At 43.4% G+C, this 19,403-nt stretch overlaps 1 protein-coding gene across 1 annotated transcript; it reads right to left on the reverse strand.

The window, feature by feature from the left end:
- Nucleotides 1-4,678: 4,678 nt before the first annotated feature.
- LOC134340371 (aquaporin-4) lies at nt 4,679-16,711 on the reverse strand. Its single transcript, XM_063037547.1, has 5 exons — nt 16,664-16,711; nt 13,502-13,858; nt 11,497-11,661; nt 10,950-11,030; nt 4,679-4,897 (listed from the first exon to the last, which is right to left on the reverse strand). The coding sequence occupies exons 1-5, from the start codon at nt 16,676-16,678 to the stop codon at nt 4,679-4,681; spliced, it is 837 nt and encodes a 278-aa protein (XP_062893617.1). The 5' UTR covers nt 16,679-16,711.
- Between the last annotated feature and the right edge of the window lie 2,692 nt (nt 16,712-19,403).

A 19,403-nucleotide genomic window follows, 5' to 3' on the forward strand; every position in this document is an offset into this window, starting at 1 on the left:
GGTCAGCACCATGGGCTGTTTACTAGAGCATTGTAATGTAAATACACATGTATTCATTAGAGGGCCCCAAGTGATATTCATTGGCTAATCTGTCGAACATCTGGGCAGTCAGCAAATTAAAACAAAAGCAGCTGAAGGAATAAAAGCAGTGATTTTGCAAAATTTTGCTTTGCACTTGCTGGTTGTAATTACTTCATCTGTTCCAGAATGAACTGGACTGAGCTAGACAATGGCAACTGCCCAACATAGAACTGAAATGCAACAGTACAAAATGCATAGCTCCATGATATCACATTCAAACACAGAGGGCAGCATTTATTCTGAGATGAAATTGCAAAGGACAGTTGAAAGGAGTTAAAGTTATCTCGGTGTTCATGAACTTTAAGGCTGCTGCTACACTGTGTGCTCAATCCTTGACCTCTACCACCAAAGGCAGGAGCTTCAGGTGCATAGGGACACCACCCCCTTAGATTTCCTTCCAAGTCAAGTACTGACAGGGCTCAGAAAATTATTACAGGTTTCAAACTCAAAACCCTTTTGCCCGTTAGCACTGTGGGAATACTTTCAACACACGGGTTGCAGAAGTTGATGAAGGCAGCCCACCTTCCAAGTCTGACACCGTAAGTAAATAAAGTAAAAGCAAGACTACCTGGTCAATGATGCATGTGGGAGCTTGCAATGCAGAAACAGTGTGATTTTTATAACAGTGACTGCCTTTCAAAAACACTACATACGCAGCTGTAAAGTACTACTAAATGTTTGAAGGTTCTGAAAAGAGCTAGACAAATGCAAGAGGAACTATTATCTCTTTTAAAGGTTCAGTCCCATTTAACTTAAGTTTTTGTCAAACACTGTGAAAATTCCCATGTCAACTCATTGAATATAATATTGAAAACTTTTTTGAGTCCCTGGTATTTAAGGTAGGTGGCAGGGTGGAGATGCGCCTCTACCAAAGGAGGTGTAAGGTGCCCCTCCCCTCTGCCAGCCTGCAGGTAAGGTGTAGCACCTGCTTAGCTCCTGATCAGAGTCACGTGAAACCATGGGAGCGGGTGGTGGATGGTTGTATGAACAGGTAATGTGTGTCACAAGTCTTGGTTATGCGACTACTGATGCCAGGCAGACAATCTCTGAAGAATATTGATAATGACTGGGGTCATTATCTTGTAAAGACACTGCCCAGAAGAAGGCAATGGCAAACGACTTCTGTCGAAAGATTTGCCAAGAACAGTCATGGTCATGGAAAGATCATGATCGCCCACATCATATGACATGGCACGTAATGAACAAATGATATACAATCTTATATAATCAGACAGTGTAAATTATCCCTTAGGGTAATGACCAAAAGAAGAGGTTAATGGGCATGTGAGAGAGAATAAGCTGGAGGGCTGTTGAGAAAATAATGAGAGGGAAAAGGAGATTAACAGGAGACACCATGGACCTAATGGGACAAATGGACTCCTTCTATGTTGCATTAAGTAAATAATGTTAGCCCTTTGCTCCCTTTTGGTTGGATTGTCACATGGTAAAAGCTGAACAAACAATTTGGAATGTATCTGTTAGCTTCAGCACCTGACACAGCCCATTTACAGTAGGTGATCAGCATCTATAATATTCATTCAAATTGAATGTGGCTTGTCACTTCTCAGAACTTTCAAAGTGTTTGAGAGATAGTTTCAGTAATTATAATGATATCATAAAGACAGAAATAAGGAATCTTAACGATTTCAGTTTTAAATATTGAACAAAGAAAACTGTCATTTTCAGAAATAGAGGGAATTTCCTGATTACCATAACAAGATTCTCCATTCCTTTGGATCACACTGGATGTCGCCTATGGTTCTGGTCTACACTGAGAGATATTATTTGACTGTCTTGTTCTGTTTGGAAGCAATGAAGTACCAGTGTCTATCCTTCTTGTTACCTTTCATTAAACAGTGGATGTTGAATAATGCCAAAGAATTATGCTAAGAAACTGATGACAGCACTTTAATGGATATTACCTTTTGAGCTGAGGCAAGTTTGCAAGGGATTTGTACCTGCCGCCACCCACATGCTGAATTTGTGATCTATGAAAACAGATCTTGCTCTACTGAATGTCGACAAGCACCAGAGGTAAAGCAGTTCCTACATGAGGGAAAGAAAGAGAAGAAGCCTTGGTTGTTCTCCTGCAGTTCCTCATGGCCCAATACACAGCAGCACTGGACCCAGCCTTCTAACTCAATCAACGGTCTGCTCCCTGATGTACACTGGCTCCCTGACACTTAAGCCTCAGTTTATGATTCTCGTGCTCCTGCTTAACTTGCTCCATGTCCTTGCATCCTCCCTTCACAGTTAATGCCCAAGTTCGAAAACGCAAGGCTGCAATTGACCAGCAAACTAGATAAAATCTGTCCAAATGGCCGCACATCCCTGATCTTTTTGGCAGAGCTGTGATTGTCCACAAACAGACCCATACCCTAGAAAAAGGTAAGGAAATCACCCCAACCATTTGATATTACTATAATAAATACCAGTCTTTATGAAATGGTATTTGTTCCAAGAAGGACAGGTCATTCTTCCATGTTTAACCATTCCCAAAAAAAAAACAGGTATTCTCTAAAGTACATTTGAAAAATTTAGTCATTTTCAGGATCTGGGTGTCTCTGGAGAGGGAGTTCCAGGCTTGGACCCAATGACAGTGAAGGACCAGTGATACTTCCAAGTTAGGATGGTGTGCAACTTGGGGAGAAGTTTACAGGTGGTGGTGTTCCCCTATACCTTGCTGCCCTTGTCCTGCTGCCTTCATTCTTCTGATGAGTCCCGATGAAGCACCTTGGCCCAAAATGTTGACTATTTATTCATGTCCATAGATGCTGCCTGACCTGCTGAGTTCCTCCAGCATTTTGTGTGTGTTACCCTGGACTTCTAGCATCTGCAGAATCTCTTGTGGTTATACAGGGTTAATGGCAGGATTCATAGCAGTGTGAAGGAACGGAGGGATCGTGAGGTCCACATCCATAGATCCCTCAAAGTTGCCACACAAGTTAAGAAGGTGTATGGTGTGTTGACCTTCATTAGTCAGGGGATTGAGTTCAAGAACCGCGAGGTAATGTTGCAGATCTATAAAACCCTGGTTACACCACACTTGGAGTATTGTGTTCAGTTCTGGTTGCCTCATTATAGGAAGCATGTGGAAGCTTTAGAGAGGGTGCAGAGGAGATTTACTATGATGCTACCTGGATTAGAGAGCATCTTATGTGAATAGGTTGAGCGAACTAGGGCTTTTCTCTTTGGAGTGAAGGAGGATGAGGGGTGACTTGATAGAGGTGTATAAGATGATAAGAGGCATTGATCATGTGGACAGCCGGAGACTTTTTCAAAAAGGTAGAAATGGGTAATCTGAGAGGCTATAATTTTAAGGTGATTGGAGGGAAGTATTGGGGGGATATTAGAGGTAAGACTTTTACACAGACGTTGGTGAGAGCATAGAACACACTGCCAGGGGTGGTGGTAGAGGCAGCCCTGCCTCTACATTAGGGACATTTAAGAAATTCTTAGACAGATACATGGATGTTTATGTAGGTGGGAAGGGTAGATTGATCTTAGAATAGATGAACAAGTTGGCACAACATTGTGGGCTAAAGGGCTTGTACTGTGCTATAATGTTCTATGTTAATGCAAGGAGTAACTGAATTTCTTTTCCAAATTGGGCACAGTATTCTGCTTTCTGCACCGAAGAGTGCAGGCTAGGTTTGATATTTCCTCCGGCAATGCAGCACCTTCTTAGCACCAGTAAGATTCTCCCTAGATAGTCTGCAAATGCCAGGCACTGACTATCTCCAATAAAAAAGAGTTGACGCTTTATCCTTGATATTCAACAGCACCAACTGTTGAAATACTGTGGCTACCAACAGCAGGTTAGAGGCTGGATCTCCCACATAGGCTGTGATATGGTTTCACTCCCGGTTACTTCCTTCCCCTTCACCCCAGCAATAAGCTGCTGGTATTCCACATCTAGGTCAGGACCTTTCACTGGTCATTGTCTCCAACGCCCGACCAGCTACCTCTTCCCATCCTCAGCGAAAACCTGAAACAGCACTTCATGAGCAATATATCTGCTCATGATTGTACTTTCGATAGATCAGCGAACAGCAACAGGAGCCTAGCTGATTTTTGAAAACATAAACATTCACGGGATGTAGATGTTACTTTCTAGGCAAGACCAGGTAAGGCAGATTTTCTTTTACAAAAGACACCAGCAAACAAAATGGGGTTTGTGCCATTATAGTTGACATTAGCAATTAATTCAATTACCATGATAGTGGAAATTGAACTCACGTCTTTGGATCAGTATTTTAGGCTTCTGCATAATGACCTTAACAATTTAACTACTGTGCCATCATCTCTTATGTCTTCCCTAAACCCTGACACTAACATTATTCCCCAACTGCTGATCTGGTGAGATTATCTAAGTCAGCACTTGTCAGAGTATTTGGTTTACAATTTTCTGGTCTGTATAAATTAGTAATACACTAGCTAGTGCTCTCATCTATGGAACGTCACAGGTGCTAACTCTAATATATCTTCATAAAGTAATATTTGTGGCCAACCACATGTCTAGCACAGAGTCACAAAAACAATCCCTTTAAAGTCAGGCTACTAACATAAGTGAGAAGACAGGTGTATCATGTTAATTTTAACTGTGGTCCTGCACTTTTGCAGTTGGTTTCACTCGCATTGCGGACTGGGTGACCGTCAGCAATGATGAACGTGACACACTGGCCGTTTCCACAATCTCAATATCTTTGCAGGTGATACAGGCAATGAGCTTCTCTTGGGAGGCACTGGAGGCAAAACAGAACTCGTAAGAAATACCACCGAGAACAGCACCAAGAATGGGGCCAATCCAGTACACCTGCAAGAACAATGGTAGAAAGCTCCTATTAGCATACAGTATCATATGTGATGGCACATCAATGTAATAGACACCAGATAATCTCCATAAAGGTTTGAATTCTAGACTGGTACCTGTCACTTGTTACAAAGCTCCTGTTACCAATCAAATACATATAACACCAATCCAGTGCTAGTGTGGAGACTTGGACTCTAAAAGCACACACTTCACATTATCGAAGTTAACCTGTGTTGTGGGAATGTCGCAGTGGTGTTCGTTTGTTCCCAGGTCCTTCAAACCTCCTTCCATAACCCAACAGTATAGACAGGGCAGGACCAAAAGCCATGGTGAATCTGCTTTCTCTCTTAGTGGAACTTGCCTTATGCTTGGCACTTTTCTTAATGACGGGGCTTGAAATCTCACCACAGGAGGAAATAAGGCTAATGCTAATTATAGCTCCCCAACTGTTGGCTTGGTGCAATCGAGGAAATCAGTGAATACTGGGGGATTTGATACAACTTTCTATCCTGTATGGAGCTGTATCACACGAACCAGTGCACTCACCAATGGAAACATTTGGGGATGGAGGGGTTAACAAAAATACTTGTTCCAACCTCTAAATGTAAGTACTGCAGGCATAAAAAAAATGTCTTAAATTTTAAAGCATCAAAAGGCGACTGCAGTGTATTTTTGAAATGCGAATGAAATTTTTCAATACATAAATATTTAAGGGAAGTAATGCCATGGAAAATTCTGCAGAACATTTGTTATTTCTTTGGCAGATCCTCCTCAGACTAGGAATTGAAAACTGAAGTGAGGGAAATGACATTTTAAAAAACCCTTTGGATGAGTTGCTTACTGCTATTCAGCAATGATCATTGTTGTATGATAGGCCATCAATGCCTGACACCAGTCCTGTTGGCTGGTCACCATTTCCCTCAGTCACACCTCTCCCCAAAAGCCCAGAGTATCTTCTTGAATGGAGTTGCCTGGTAACTTATTCCACAACTTTGTGTTTTTTACTTGTTCATTTTTACTGAATCTGGGCATCACCTGGCAAGGCCAATGTTTATTGTTTAAATTCTCCCTGGGAAGGTGGTGGACAGCTGCGGCCTTCTTGAATCTGCTGGGCGCGTGTTCTGGGATTTAGATGAAGTGATAATGAAAGAATGATGACTTTTTTCCCCTCTTTTTTTCAGCACAATACAGGCTCTTTGGCCCACTATATTGCGCTGACCTTATAACCCACCTACTCCAAGATCAATCTAAACCTTCCCTCCCACATAGTCCTCCATTTTACTTTCATCCATTGTGCCTATCTAAGAGTCTCTTAAATGTCTCTAATGTATCTACTTCTACCACCACCCACGGCAGAGGGTTCCACAAACCCACCACACTCTCTGTAAAAACCTACCTCTGACATTCCCCCCTAAATTTGCCGCAACATTACCTCGTGGCTCTTGAACTCAATTCCCCGACACACCATACACCTTGTTAACCATCCTATGTGCTGATCTTTGAAGGATCTATGTATGTAAATCCCAAGACCCCTTTGCTCCTCCGCACTGTTAAGAATTCTGTCATTCTGCCTTCAAGTTGGACCTTCCAAAGTGAATCAATTCTCATTTTTCTGGATTGAACTCCATCTGCCACTTCTCAGCCCAGATCTGCAAGTTATCACTGTCCTGTTGTAACCTACGACAACCTTCTACACTACCCACACCTATTCTACGCTGTTCTCGGATCCATCAAGGTCCTCTCACTGGTGAATACTGAAGCAAAGTATTCACTATGGAACTCCCCTACCTCCTTCGATTCCAGGCACAGTTGAGAGATTTCCAAATCAGGATAGTTTGAAACTTGGAGGGGAACCTGCAGTGGTGGTGTTGTAGTGTACATGATGTCCTTGTCCTTCTTGGTGATAGAGCCTGAAGAAGCTAGGTGACTATTACAGTGCATTTAAGACCATAAGACCATAAGACATAGGAGCAGAATTAGCCCATTTGGCCCATCGAGTCTACTCCTCCATTCAATCATGGCTGATCCTTTTGCCCTCCTCAGCCCCACTCCCCGGCCATCTTCCCATAACCTTTGATGCCATGTCAAATTAAGAACCTATCAATCTCTGCCTTAAATACACCCAATGACCTGATCTCCACAGCTGCATGTGGCAACAAATTCCACAAATTCACCAACCTCTGGCTAAAGAGATTTCTCTGCATCTCTGTTTAATGGATACCCTGCTATTCTGAGGCTGTGCCCTCTTGTCCTAGACTCCTCCACCATGGGAAACATTCTTTCCACATCTACTCTGTCTAGGCCTTTCAACATTCGAAAGGTTTCAATGAGATTCCCCCCTCATCCTTCTGAATTCTAGCGAGTACAGGCCCAGAAAACGTTCCTCATATGATAACCCTTTCATTCCTGGAATCATCCTTGTGAATCTCCTCTGGACCCTCTCCAATGCCAGCACATCTTTTCTAAGATGAAGAGCCCAAAACTGTTCACAATACTCAAGGTAAGGCCTCACTAGTGCCTTATAAAGCCTCAGCATCTCATCCTTGCTCTTGTATTCTGGACCTCTTGAAATGAATGCTAACATTGCATTTGCCTTCCTCACCACTGACTCGACCTGCAAGTTAACCTTTAGGGTATTCTGCACAAGGACTCCCAAGTCCCTTTGCATCTCAGATTTTTGGATTTTCTCCCCATTTAGAAAATAGTCTGCACATTTATTTCTACTACCAAAGTGCATGACAATGCATTTTCCAACATTGTATTTCATTTGCCACTTTCTTGCCCATTCTCCTAATCTGTCTAAATCTTTCTGCAGCCTACCTGTTTCCTCAACACTGCCCGCCCCGCCACCAATTTTGGTTGAAAAGATTCAGCTTTCAAAGGATGTCACTTCTTTGAATATGTAATAAACATTGCCACCTTTAAGTGTCAATAAAATGATAGTTTTCACAGATTACTTGCAAAAAAGCCACTGTCATACTGCTTTAGAAGTAGGAAACTTCCACCATTGCTGAGCTGTGAACAAAATTCCTTCTGACTACAGCAAGCTTTTAAAATTGTGCTCACTTCATAAACAGTCACAACGGGAACTGAGACATCTTTCCATTCTCTCGCCAAAGTAACTGTCGTTGCAGATGAAGCCAGCTAGCAAATGCTGGAAGGCCCCTCTAGCACAATGCTAACATTTGCTAATTATTCCTGATCTTTGATTTAACCTGCCAAATTGATGATATGATAGTCCAATACTCCATCAAGGAGTGTTTTTACCCTTTGAGGCAAGGGCTGTTTCTCAATTGACTTTTGAAATAAACTTTAATCAATGTACAGCAGGGCTTCCCAACCTAGTTAACGGAATGGCTCATTGGCATATAAAAAGGCTGGGAACCCCTGGTTTGCAGCCTCACTCTGTTGAGCATCACTCCACTGTTATCAGTTAGCAATAGGGGCTGAGGTCAGGGACTGAAACCACAGTGTACACTGCACAGTTAGCAACACAGAACAAGAACATGACGAGATCTATTTGTGTTGCATCTGAATTTACAAACGGCCTGAAGTGTTTAGGTATAAAGAGTAGGAGAACTTCATTTAAGCCCAGGTTGCCCTGCATATAAACGTCAGTGAGTTCCTGATCTTTGCCCCAGGAAGATGCTGTGCCCTGAATTCACCATAACAAAGAGCAAGCCCCTTTTGGTCTTTGGGAAACTGAGTGCAAAGATATGTTGTTGGATGTTAACTGCAGAATTTTTATGCGCTGCGCATTGTGTTACTGCATTTTTGCTTTCTCAGTTTTCCAGTCTTGGATGTCTGCTTGCTGCATCTTGCTTTCCTGCACTCACGCATTTATGGAGGGCCGTGTAGGATGGGATGGGGGCAGGTAGGAAAGAAGACAAACCCTCTCTTGCTCAATAAGCATCCCAAAGAAATAGATACAGTAGGTTATGTTTTACTCCCATAAAATGAAGGAGTGCTTTATGTGCCCCATCATAAGCCGGTAGATTTAAAGTCTAGCGCTTGCTCTGCTTTTATGCATTCCATTTGCAGCACCTAGGCTTCTGGATTCTGCATTCCTGAACCTTTGCATTTGTGGTTATTTGCTTGCTGGACTCTTGCTTTCCTGCTGGTTAGGACATTGCTGGCAAAGATTTTTGCATTCAGCGCCTTTTGTGACCTAAGAACATCCCAAAGACAATCAATTGCATTCATTCTTGTAAACCTGAAACACAGTGGCTAATTTGCACTCAGCAACATCCACAGTGTTTGTGATAATGACCCAATAATCTTTTTGGTTTAGGAATAAGCGTTAGCTAAGACTCTGGGGAGAACCCCCTAACTCTTCTCTAAAGTAAGACCCTGGGATCTTTTACTCAAGAGAGCAAACTATTGTTTAACATCTCATTTAAACACAGCAGCTCTGATGGTGCAGCTGTCAGAGAGTGTTGGACTATTTTGTCCTCTAATTTCTCAAGCGGGGTTTAAGCACATGATCATCTGGTTCAGAGGAAAAGGTGCTACTCAGAGGCATAGTTGACACCTTTCCTAGTTACCCTTAGAAACTAGATCATGCAAGTCATTTCAGAGAACTCTAAGGTCTAGAGTCATATATACACTAGAATGGTTAAAGACACCACGATTTCCTTCCTAAATGGAACATAAGTGAACTTATTTGGTTTTCAACAGCAAACCAACAGTTTCATACCAGGACTGATGAAGGGTCTCGGCCTGAAATATCGACTGTTTATTCCCCTCCGTAGACACTGCCTGACCTGCCGAGTTCCTCCAGAATTTTGTGTGTGTTGTTCAAGATTTCCAGCATCTGTAGAATTGCTTGTGTTTCAAACTAACGAATCATTTCCAGATTTTGTAAATTGAATTAAAATTCTTAATATGCCATGTGCCATCTGAACTCCATTTCTTTAAGTTCTTAGTCCATGAATCCAGGTTCCAGTAACAAATCTTGGTAGTAGAGTACCCACTTGCTAGCAAAACCACAAGGCACATCTTCCAACTAGACACTGGGCCAGACAGCATATACCCCAGGTTACTACGGCAAGCGAGGAAAGAGATTGTTGCACCTTTGAAGATGATCTTTGTGTCCTCACTGGCCACAGGAGCAGTTCCAGATGATTGGAGGGTGGCAAATGTTATTCCTTTGTTCAAAAAAGGGAGTGGGGTTAATTCTGGGAATTATAGACCAGTGAGTCTGACATCAGTGGTGGGCATATTATTGGAGAGGATTTTTAGAGACAGGACTTACGAGCATTTGGAGAAGCATAGTCTGATTAGGGATAGCCAGCATGGCTTTGTGAGGGGCAGGTTGTGCCTCTGAAGGCATGTATCTAAGGTTTAAAAGAGATGTGTGGGGCAAGTTATTTTACACAGAGAATGGTGCGTGCTGGAATGTGCTGCCAGGGGTTGTGGTGGAGGCAGATACAATAGAGATGTTTAAGAGTCTGGTAGATTTGTACATGAATGGATGAATATGTATCATGTACAGGCCGATGGGATTAGTTTAATTCAGCATCATGTTCGGCACAGACATAGTGGGCTGTTGCCTGTTCCTGTTCTATGGTTCTTATCGGAAAATCTGTAGAAATCAAAATCACTGTATAAAATAAAGGGGTTGCCTATTGAAAGCAAAGTTGTGAGTTTTTCCTCTCTCCATGGGTCCCAAATCTCGAGCTCTCTTCCTCAAAAGGCGGAGGAAGCAGAGTCATTGAATATTTTTAAGGCATTGACAAATAGATTATTTAAGCAAAGAGTGAAAGGATACAGTGAGTAGACAGGAATGCACAACCGTCCCCAAATAAACATCTGAAATCTATTTTTCAGAGCTGAATATATTTCAGAATTAAAGACAAAGGAATATTATTTTTTACGACCTCTAGAGGGTTGTCATGGGACATTGCACAAAATTGTTTTAAACAAGAACAGAACTTTTCCTTTTACATTGAAACACATCATTGTTCACTTGTGATGTATGGGCCAAGAGGACCGCTGAAAGCATCTACAGATGATATATTGCATGTGTACTGGTCATTGAAAGCCTCTGAGTTACCCAGTGATGCTCCCAGATTCCAGTGATTACTGCTGGTCCAAGTGATCTCGCAGGATTCAGGCTGCCTCCTGAGAACTTTCCCTAGAGGACAAAAGCAGAGAGGTCAGGCAGAAGCGCATCCATTGTGGCACTTGACTGAGTGGGAACTCAGACACACATTTCCTGATCAGCTGTCCAGAATTGCCTGTCGGAATCCCTGTTTCAGACATCCTCGGTGGGAATATAAACCAGTACTGTTCCCCATCAAATCTGAGCTAATGCTAATGAAGGCCCCTGCTGTTAAAAATAGCATACATTGTCACCTTTCAAACCCTAATGTTTATCAAAGTCTAATGGTGTCATCTAATGGTGTCTTCAATCTCTCCTCACTGCCCTGTCACATGCAAGTTCGACTGGCAGACAGAAATGCCTGGCCAAATTTCCAGACATAGATCGACCCAGAAATTATTTCAGTCCCTTTCTGTAAAGGAAGCATTGTTATTTGATGTCATGAGGCTCTCTGTGCCATAAATCCGCTGATTAAGCAACGGATAATTATGGTTCTTACCGATGCCAGGATTCCAGTCGTCAGGCTGAAGGCTATTGCCAAATTTCCAGGCTCTCCCACTTCCCTGCGTCGATGATCATCCACAGCAAATATTGTGAAAACCAGCTGGAATGTGGCAAAAATCTCCATCACCAGTGCTTGGCCTGCATTTCCATCTTTGTTGATCTGCTTGGAAACATGCAAATGGTTACTCCAGCAGCACTTCCCAAGCCCATGATCTTTACCATGAAAGAGGGCCAGAACCTCAGGCACAGGGGGACACATCCACTGCAAGTTCCCCTCTGAGACACACTCCACCTGAACTTGGAAATGTAGCCCCTGTCCTTCATTGTTGCCTGCTTAAGAATGTTGAAACTGTCACCTAGGACTCCATCGCATAAGACCATAAGACATAGGAGCAGAATTAGGCCATTCAGCCCATCAAGTCTGCTCCACCATTCCATCATGGCTGATCCTGGATCCCACTCAACCCCATATACCTGCCTTCTCACCATACCCTTTGATGCCCTGACCAATCAGGAAATGATCAACTTCCACCTTAAATATACCCACGGACTTGGCCTCCATCGCAGTCTGTGGCAGAACATTCCACAGATTCACTACTCCCTGGCTAAAAAAAATTCCTCCTTACCTCTGTTCTAAAAGGACGGCCTTCAATTTTGAGGCTGTGCCCTTTAGTTCTGGATTCCCCTACCACAGGAAACATCCTCTCCACATCCATCTTATCTAGTCCTTTCAACATTCGGTAGGTTTCAATGAGATCCCCCCACATGCTTCTAAGTTCCAGTGAATACAGGCCCAAAGCAGCCAAACGCTCCTCACATGTTAACCCCTTCAGTCCCAGAATCATCCTTGTGAACCTCCTCTGGATTCTCTCCAATGACAACACATCCTTTCTGAGCTATGGGACCCAAAACTGTTGATAATACTCCAAGTGCAGCCTGACTAGTGTGTTAAAGGCTCAGCATTATCTCCTTGTTTTTATATTCTATTCCCCTTGAAATAAATGCCAACATTGCATTTGTTGCTTTTACCACAGACTCGACCTGTAAGTTAACCTTCTGGGGGTCTTGCATGAGGACTCCTAAGTCCCTCTGCACCTCTGATGTTTGAACTTTCTCCCCATTTAGATAATAGTCCGCACTATTGTTCCTTTTACCAAAATGCATTATCATACATTTTCCAACACTATATTCTATCTGCCAATTTTTTGTCCGATCTTCCAATTTGTCCAAGTCCTGCTACAATCACATTGCTTCCTCAGCACTACCTACATCTCCACCTATCTTCATGTCATAGAATCATAGAAATCTACAGCATATTACAGGCCCTTCGGCCCACAATGTTGTGCCAACCATGCAACCTACTCACCTGCAAACTTTGCCACAAAGCCATCAGTTCCATTACCCAGATCATTGACAAACAATGTGAAAAGTAGTGGTCCCAATACTGACCCCTGCAGAACACCACTAGTCACTGGCAGCCAACCAGAAAAGGCCCCCTTTTTTCCCACTCACTGTCTCCTGTCTGTCAGCCATTCCACTATCCATGCCAGTGTCTTTCCTGTAACACCATAGGATTTTACCTTGTTAAGCAGCCCGTGTCAGTAACATCAAATACATTCTACTCCAACTTCAAAATTTATTTCACTGGCTTCATTGGAATGAATTTTGGAGGTAAAGTACAATGCTCTGATGTTACTGCATATATCATTTGGCACTAGCAACCAATGATGAATATCAAGATGCATGTTTTTAGATGTTTTCATAGGTCTCTTTATCGATGTATAGAGGTAGTAAGATTACAAGAGTGTTCAGTGCCCATGTTTTTATGAGAATGCCTGTCAGCAACTCTGTGCCATTCCCCAGCTTTCCAATGTCCACCGTGAAGTGATTCGTTTACTTTTGTTTTGTTTTGGCTCCATTCTCCACTTTGGAAAAATGCACCTTTACTGTAAACCAAGAGAGAAAGCATCATAATGAACTAGCAAGGAAAATGGACTCACCATGTTGACTAAAAGTCTTGATGTTGACTTGGCCGGGAGTGACATGTAGATGATCCCTGATCCAATCACTGCGCCGAGGCACTGCGCCAGAAGGTAGAACACAAACTGGAGGAAGTCCAGCTTCCTGGTGCACAGGAAAGCGAGGGTGACAGCTGGGTTCATCTGCGCCCCACTGATTTCTCCAAAGCAGTGGATCAGGCTGAGTGCCGAAAAGCCAGCAGCCACAGCCACCTGCATCAGGTCCGAAGCTCCACCTTCCTGCCCAGGGGCAGAGGCTCCCAGGATAACTGAAACCAAGATCAGTGAACCGAGCAGCTCTGCTAAGACTGAACGCCAGAACCTGCGACTCCTCAGCTCCTAAGGCAAACACAGACAATGTCACCATGGAAATCCTTCTCTGCTTTTAGATTTTGTTTCCTTGCAATCTTCATTTATGGGATAGTCACATGTACTGGTTGGACAATTCCTACCTAATGGATTATTACAAATCAGGCCGATTTGGTCTCTGCCTGTATTTAAACTCCACAGAGTCTGCCTCACCTCATCTCATCAAGTTTGCCTCTCATTCTAATCCAGCTTCTCATTTAAAAGCAAACAGAGGTCAGATGATCTTCTCTGTGCCATTTTCCTCAGTTCCCTTAACATCCATCCTGATGGCTTTCGCACTCTTTGCTAACATCATATAGAACACTTCTGCCCCAACACTAGTTTGCCCCACCTACTCACTCACAAGTCAAACCCAACCTCTGTCTTTCCCAAAAGAATGACTTGGTTTCTGGTGAGAACAGACTTCTTCACCAAATGTGCATTTATATGTCTCAGGTGGAGTCTGCAGGTGTTACTAGAAGAACCCAGTGCTGCCTTGTGATTCCCTGTTCTGCCCTCTTCCTTTCCAGTCCCGATGAAGGGTCTTGGCCCGAAATGTCGACTGTTTCTTTCCCTCCATAGGTGCTCCCTGACCTGTTGAGTTCCTTAAGCATTTTGTTTGTTCCGTATGAATTTCCCAAAGACTCCAGCTGTTTTCCATAGATTTCCATATTGAAATATCCCTCAGACTGGTGTTTTTTGTTTACCCATTCATGGGACGTGATATTGTTGCTTCATTTTGCCCCATCTTCTTTCTATCCTGCTCTCCACAGACAGGTTTAGACTGGGTACACAGAGAGAAGCTGCTCTCATTAATGTATGGTTCCAGGGTCAGAGTTGGAGATTCAAGGTGAAGGGCAATAGAGGGGTATAGATAGGGTAGATGCAAGCAGGCTTTTCCACTGAGGTAGGGTGGGACAACAACCAGAGTTCATGGCTAAAGGGTGAAAGGTGAAAAGTTTAAGGGATCATGAGGGGAAACTTCTTCGCTCAGGGTGTGGAATGAGCCGCCAGCACAAGTGGCGCACGTGAGCTTGATTTCAACGTTTAAGAGAAATTTGGATGGGTACATGGATAGTAGGGGTATGGAGGGCTGTGGTCAATGTGGTTAGGCAGTTCAAATGGTTTTGGCATGGACTAGATGGGCTGAGGGGCCGGTTTGTGTGCTGCACTTCTCTATGACTCTATAGAGAGCACACAAGAAAGACCTTTTACAGAGAGGGCTTATATCCCGTAACTCATGACCTGTGGAAGTAGAATCAATCAAGGCTTTTGAAAGGGATTGGATGGGTAGTTGAGGGGAAATGGTCTGCAGGGCTGCAGGGAAAGGGCAGTGTGTGGGCTTGAAGAGACTGACTGTAAGGAGGTGACATAGACCCAAGGGACTGAATCGAGACTCGATTTTTTTAAACTCTGTTTTTCACCAGACAAGTTGAACACTATTCACGTAACACAGAGTCATTTCACCGGAGGTATCCACAGAGAATTAATAGATTCTCCACAATCAGAATCAGAATCTGGTTTATTATCACTCACATATGTCATGAAATTTGTTGTTATGCAGCAGCAGTACAGTGAAATAGATAAAAAAAACTATACATTACAATAAGAAATATATAATAAATAAATAAATATTGCAAAACAGGCAAAATAGTGACGTAGTGACCATGAGTTCATGGACCATTCAGAAATCTGATGGCAGAAGATTCTCAAATCGTCTTCGGGCTCCTGTACCTCCTCCTCAGGGGTAGTAATGAGAAGAGGGCATGTCCTGGATGGTGAGGGTCCTTAATGATGGATGCCACTTTCTTGAGGCACTGTCTCCTGAAGACTCACTACAGACGAGGAAGCCCCCAAACACTATAACTTACCCAGTGTGACTCTGTTCAGCTGCAATGACGGGGCTGGGCATGAACAGTGAAAAGGAAAGCCTCCAGAGCTGTCTGACAGGAGCCAAGCACCACCTGAACAGCATTTGTACAGGAGAACAGGCACCATTTACACAACAACTGCACTCATCCAACAACTTGAAAATGAATACTGGCTTCTCCATCACTAGGACATCTCTTTCAGTAATTACACAGCAATTCTGTTAAGCTGGCCAGATCAGTTAATTCATTTACAGCATCTGCCCACAGGAGGGAACACTGCATATAACATCCATTCGATCCCACACAAAGCCATGTTGTTTTGTCACAGCACAGATGGATGTGATTACAGACTTAGTAATTTATACTGTATAAAAACCCATATCTCCCAATGCATGGACTTATGAACATTGTATTTCCACCATCAACCTATCAATCACTTGTACTTCTTTCTGCCACTAAATTATTTCCATATATCCATTTCTTTAATAACCTTGTACACCATCTTAATTTATAGTTACACTTCACATTTTAACGTCCATCCATTGTCTGTCTGTTTATACCACCTTGCAGTTTTCTATCCTTGCCTCCTCTTTCAGAAGTAAACCTATCTGCTTGTGTTTATCCATCAATTGACTTCGTGCAGCAGTGGCTAATTTTCGTTCGCTTTTGATGAATCTTTACTTGTTTGCTCCATCTGTCACTGTCTCTCCACACTATTTGCCACGCTAAGGCACATCGCTAGTCAGTTCGAAAATACAAGTTTAAAGCTGTAATCTGCAGACAGTGAACACTTCAAACCACTTGTTTAAGCACACTCAAACAAAATAATTCAGAATCCCATGTCGAGCCATCTAGAAATTACCTGCAGTTGGTAAATTAATTCTCCGATTGATTGGGGAGGGGAGAATTAAACTCTTTTTCTTACCTCTCGGATGGGCATGCTGCCTGCTGATGGTTCTGTTGCCTGATTCAACTCCAGAGTATTTCTCAGAGCTGTGTCTTTCAACCACAAGGGACCCCCAAAGAGCTCAAGAGTGGGACAGACCTATTACTTATAAAAGAAACAAATTAATCCATTTAATTCAGCATCCAGACCTCCTCCTCTGTTTCCACCGCACCCACACTCCCCCACCTCGCTAACCTGCATTGATTTGAGGATTGCAGGACCCACACAGTTCAGCTCTGAATAATTCATTATTGCCTGGTTAACATCATCAGAAATGTTTTATAAAAACAACAACACTGTTTGTGATTAATTATAAATGCTGAGTAATAATTATTATTTTGACAGATTGAGATGAGAAACAATATAAGGAAAGAAGACCAGGTTCATTGAATATCCTTCTCATCCACTTGCACAAGTTCTTACTACATCTCTCTTTCCCCACCAAAAATTGACAGTCCTATCACTCTCTCAACTCGCGCCCATTCACAGCACATCACCAGAGGACCCCCAAGTATTTTTCTTCATCCCCTTTATCTCTTCCACCAATCACCTCCCAGCTTCTTAGTTTATCCCCACTCCCCCACTCACCCACAAACCCACCTTCCCCCTCACCTGGTCTCACCTATCACCTGCCATCTTGTACTCCTTCCTCTCCCCCAACCTTCTCATTCTGGCTTCTGCCCCCTTCCTTTCCAGTCTTGATGAAGGGTCTCGGCCCGAAACATCGGCTCTTTATTCCTCTCCATAGATGCTGCCTGGCCTGCTGAGTTCCTCCAGCATTTTGTGTGTGTTGCAGAGTCTCTTGCAAACTCCAAATATTGCCAAGAGTGTGTCTATGCTCTGTCATTTACATCCCATTGACTTAAACATGTCTTCTCACTGGGATCCCTATTGGTATTGGTGGATAATGCTGCAATTAGTCTCTTGGATGTTACTTGCACCTCTTACATAAGCATATTCAGAGACACCAACACCGTCCAAACAAACTTCTGCCTTCACGGTGACACCAGGCTTGATCTACTATCAGCAGGAAACAAGACTTGATGCCACCAATCAGGTAGGTGAACTCTTAGGAGAAGGTCCTCCATCCCTCATCCCTGCTTGCTTAGACATTGGAGGAGATGTTATTTTGCATATGGCCTCCAGGATACAAACCAGTGCAACACAGAGAGAAGGGAACACTAGCATAGCAGTTAGTGCAACACTAACACAGTTCTGGGTGTTGGGATTCGGAGTTCAATTTCGGTGCCGTCTGTAAGGAATTTACATCCTTCCTGTGACTGCGTGGGTTTCCTCCCGGAGTCCAAAAGCGTGCTGGTTAGTAGGTTAATTGGTCATTGTGAATTATGCTGTGATTAGGCTAGGGTTAAATAAGTGGGTTTCTGGGTAGGACAGCTCATGTGGTCAAAGGACTTGTTCCATGCTGTACCTCTACATTAAATAAAAGAAAGAATCCACATTTTGTGCACCTTTCCTGACTTCACAACACCCCAAAGCACTTCATCATCATCATTATGTTCCGTGTCTATAACGTAGGCGATCATGGTCTCATGATTGTTCTTGGCAAATTTTTCTACCGAAGTGGTTTGTCATTGCCTTGTTTCTGGGCGGTGTCTTTACTAGATGGGTGACCCCAACCATTATCAATACTCTTCAGAGATTATCTGCCTGGCGTCAGTGGTCGCATAACCATGGTCCCATGGCTTCACGTGACCCTGATCGGGGGTGGGGGATGGGTTAAGCAGGAGCTACACCTTGCCCAAGGGTGACCTGCAGGCTAGTGGAGGGAAGGAGCACCTTATATCGCCTTTGGTAGAGACGTATCTCCACCCTGTCATCCCAAAAGCACTTCATATCCCCTTTTAAAATCTATTCACTATTGCACACAGCAAGCTCCCACAGACCGTGAAACTATCATGACAAGATAGTGATGTTGGTGACAAAGTAGCTATTAGCCAAGATTCCAGGAAGAGATTCCCTGCCTTCCTTCAAAGTGGCCCAGGATCTTTTGCATTCGGCTGAGAGGATACATGGGAAGATTGGCTAAACATCTGATCAAAAGGACAATTGCGGAGCAATTTCTCCATGCTTGCACATACTAATCACACGATACCGTAGCATGTGCATGGTGTCAATCACTATTGTCAGTTATTCTGTGCTCTGCTAGTGTTAACCTCAGCAATAATGGGTTATTACCAGCCGGCTTAGCGAACAGAGCGGTGGCCACGCCTGCTGAAACCCGGAGGAAAACACACAGAGAGGGATCACAAAGCCGAGGAAAGAGAACAGAGACTTATGGAGAAGAGGAGTTCGGTGGGTAATACCGTTCCGGCTGACCGGAAGTGCACTGAGAGCGGTAAGCGTAAAGGAGTTGAGTGCTTACTGATCTGGTTAACAACGGATGGTGCAATCCGGGCCATATTATGATCGAGGAACGTGTTTGCAGACTGGATATTGAACTTTTTACTGTTGGACTTTGGCCATATTCCACCGTGATACAACACTAGGCGGCACGGGAGGTCGTTCCTGCCTGTGGCCATCGAACTTGCAGCTCCTCCTGTCGAGGGTCAGACACCCTGAGCCAATAGACTGGTCCTGGACTTATTTTCCATCTGGCATAGTTTGCATTTTGGTGTTTGATTGTTGGGGTTTTTTGTATTGCTATATTTATGCTCTATTCTTGGTTGGTGCGGCTGTAACGAAACTCAATTTCCCTCGG

The sequence above is a fragment of the Mobula hypostoma genome, chromosome X1 (assembly GCF_963921235.1).
Source record: "Mobula hypostoma chromosome X1, sMobHyp1.1, whole genome shotgun sequence".
NCBI lineage: Eukaryota > Metazoa > Chordata > Chondrichthyes > Myliobatiformes > Myliobatidae > Mobula > Mobula hypostoma.

Excerpts from the sequence above, each read along its gene's own strand:
- LOC134340371 (XM_063037547.1), bottom strand. Across the intron at positions 11,031-11,496 it reads CGACTGGAATCCTGGCATCG|GGAAAGTTCTCAGGAGGCAG; the intron begins GTAAGAACCATA and ends TTTGTCCTCTAG. Across the intron at positions 4,898-10,949 it reads GAATCTGGGAGCATCACTGG|GTGTACTGGATTGGCCCCAT; the intron begins GTAACTCAGAGG and ends TTGTTCTTGCAG.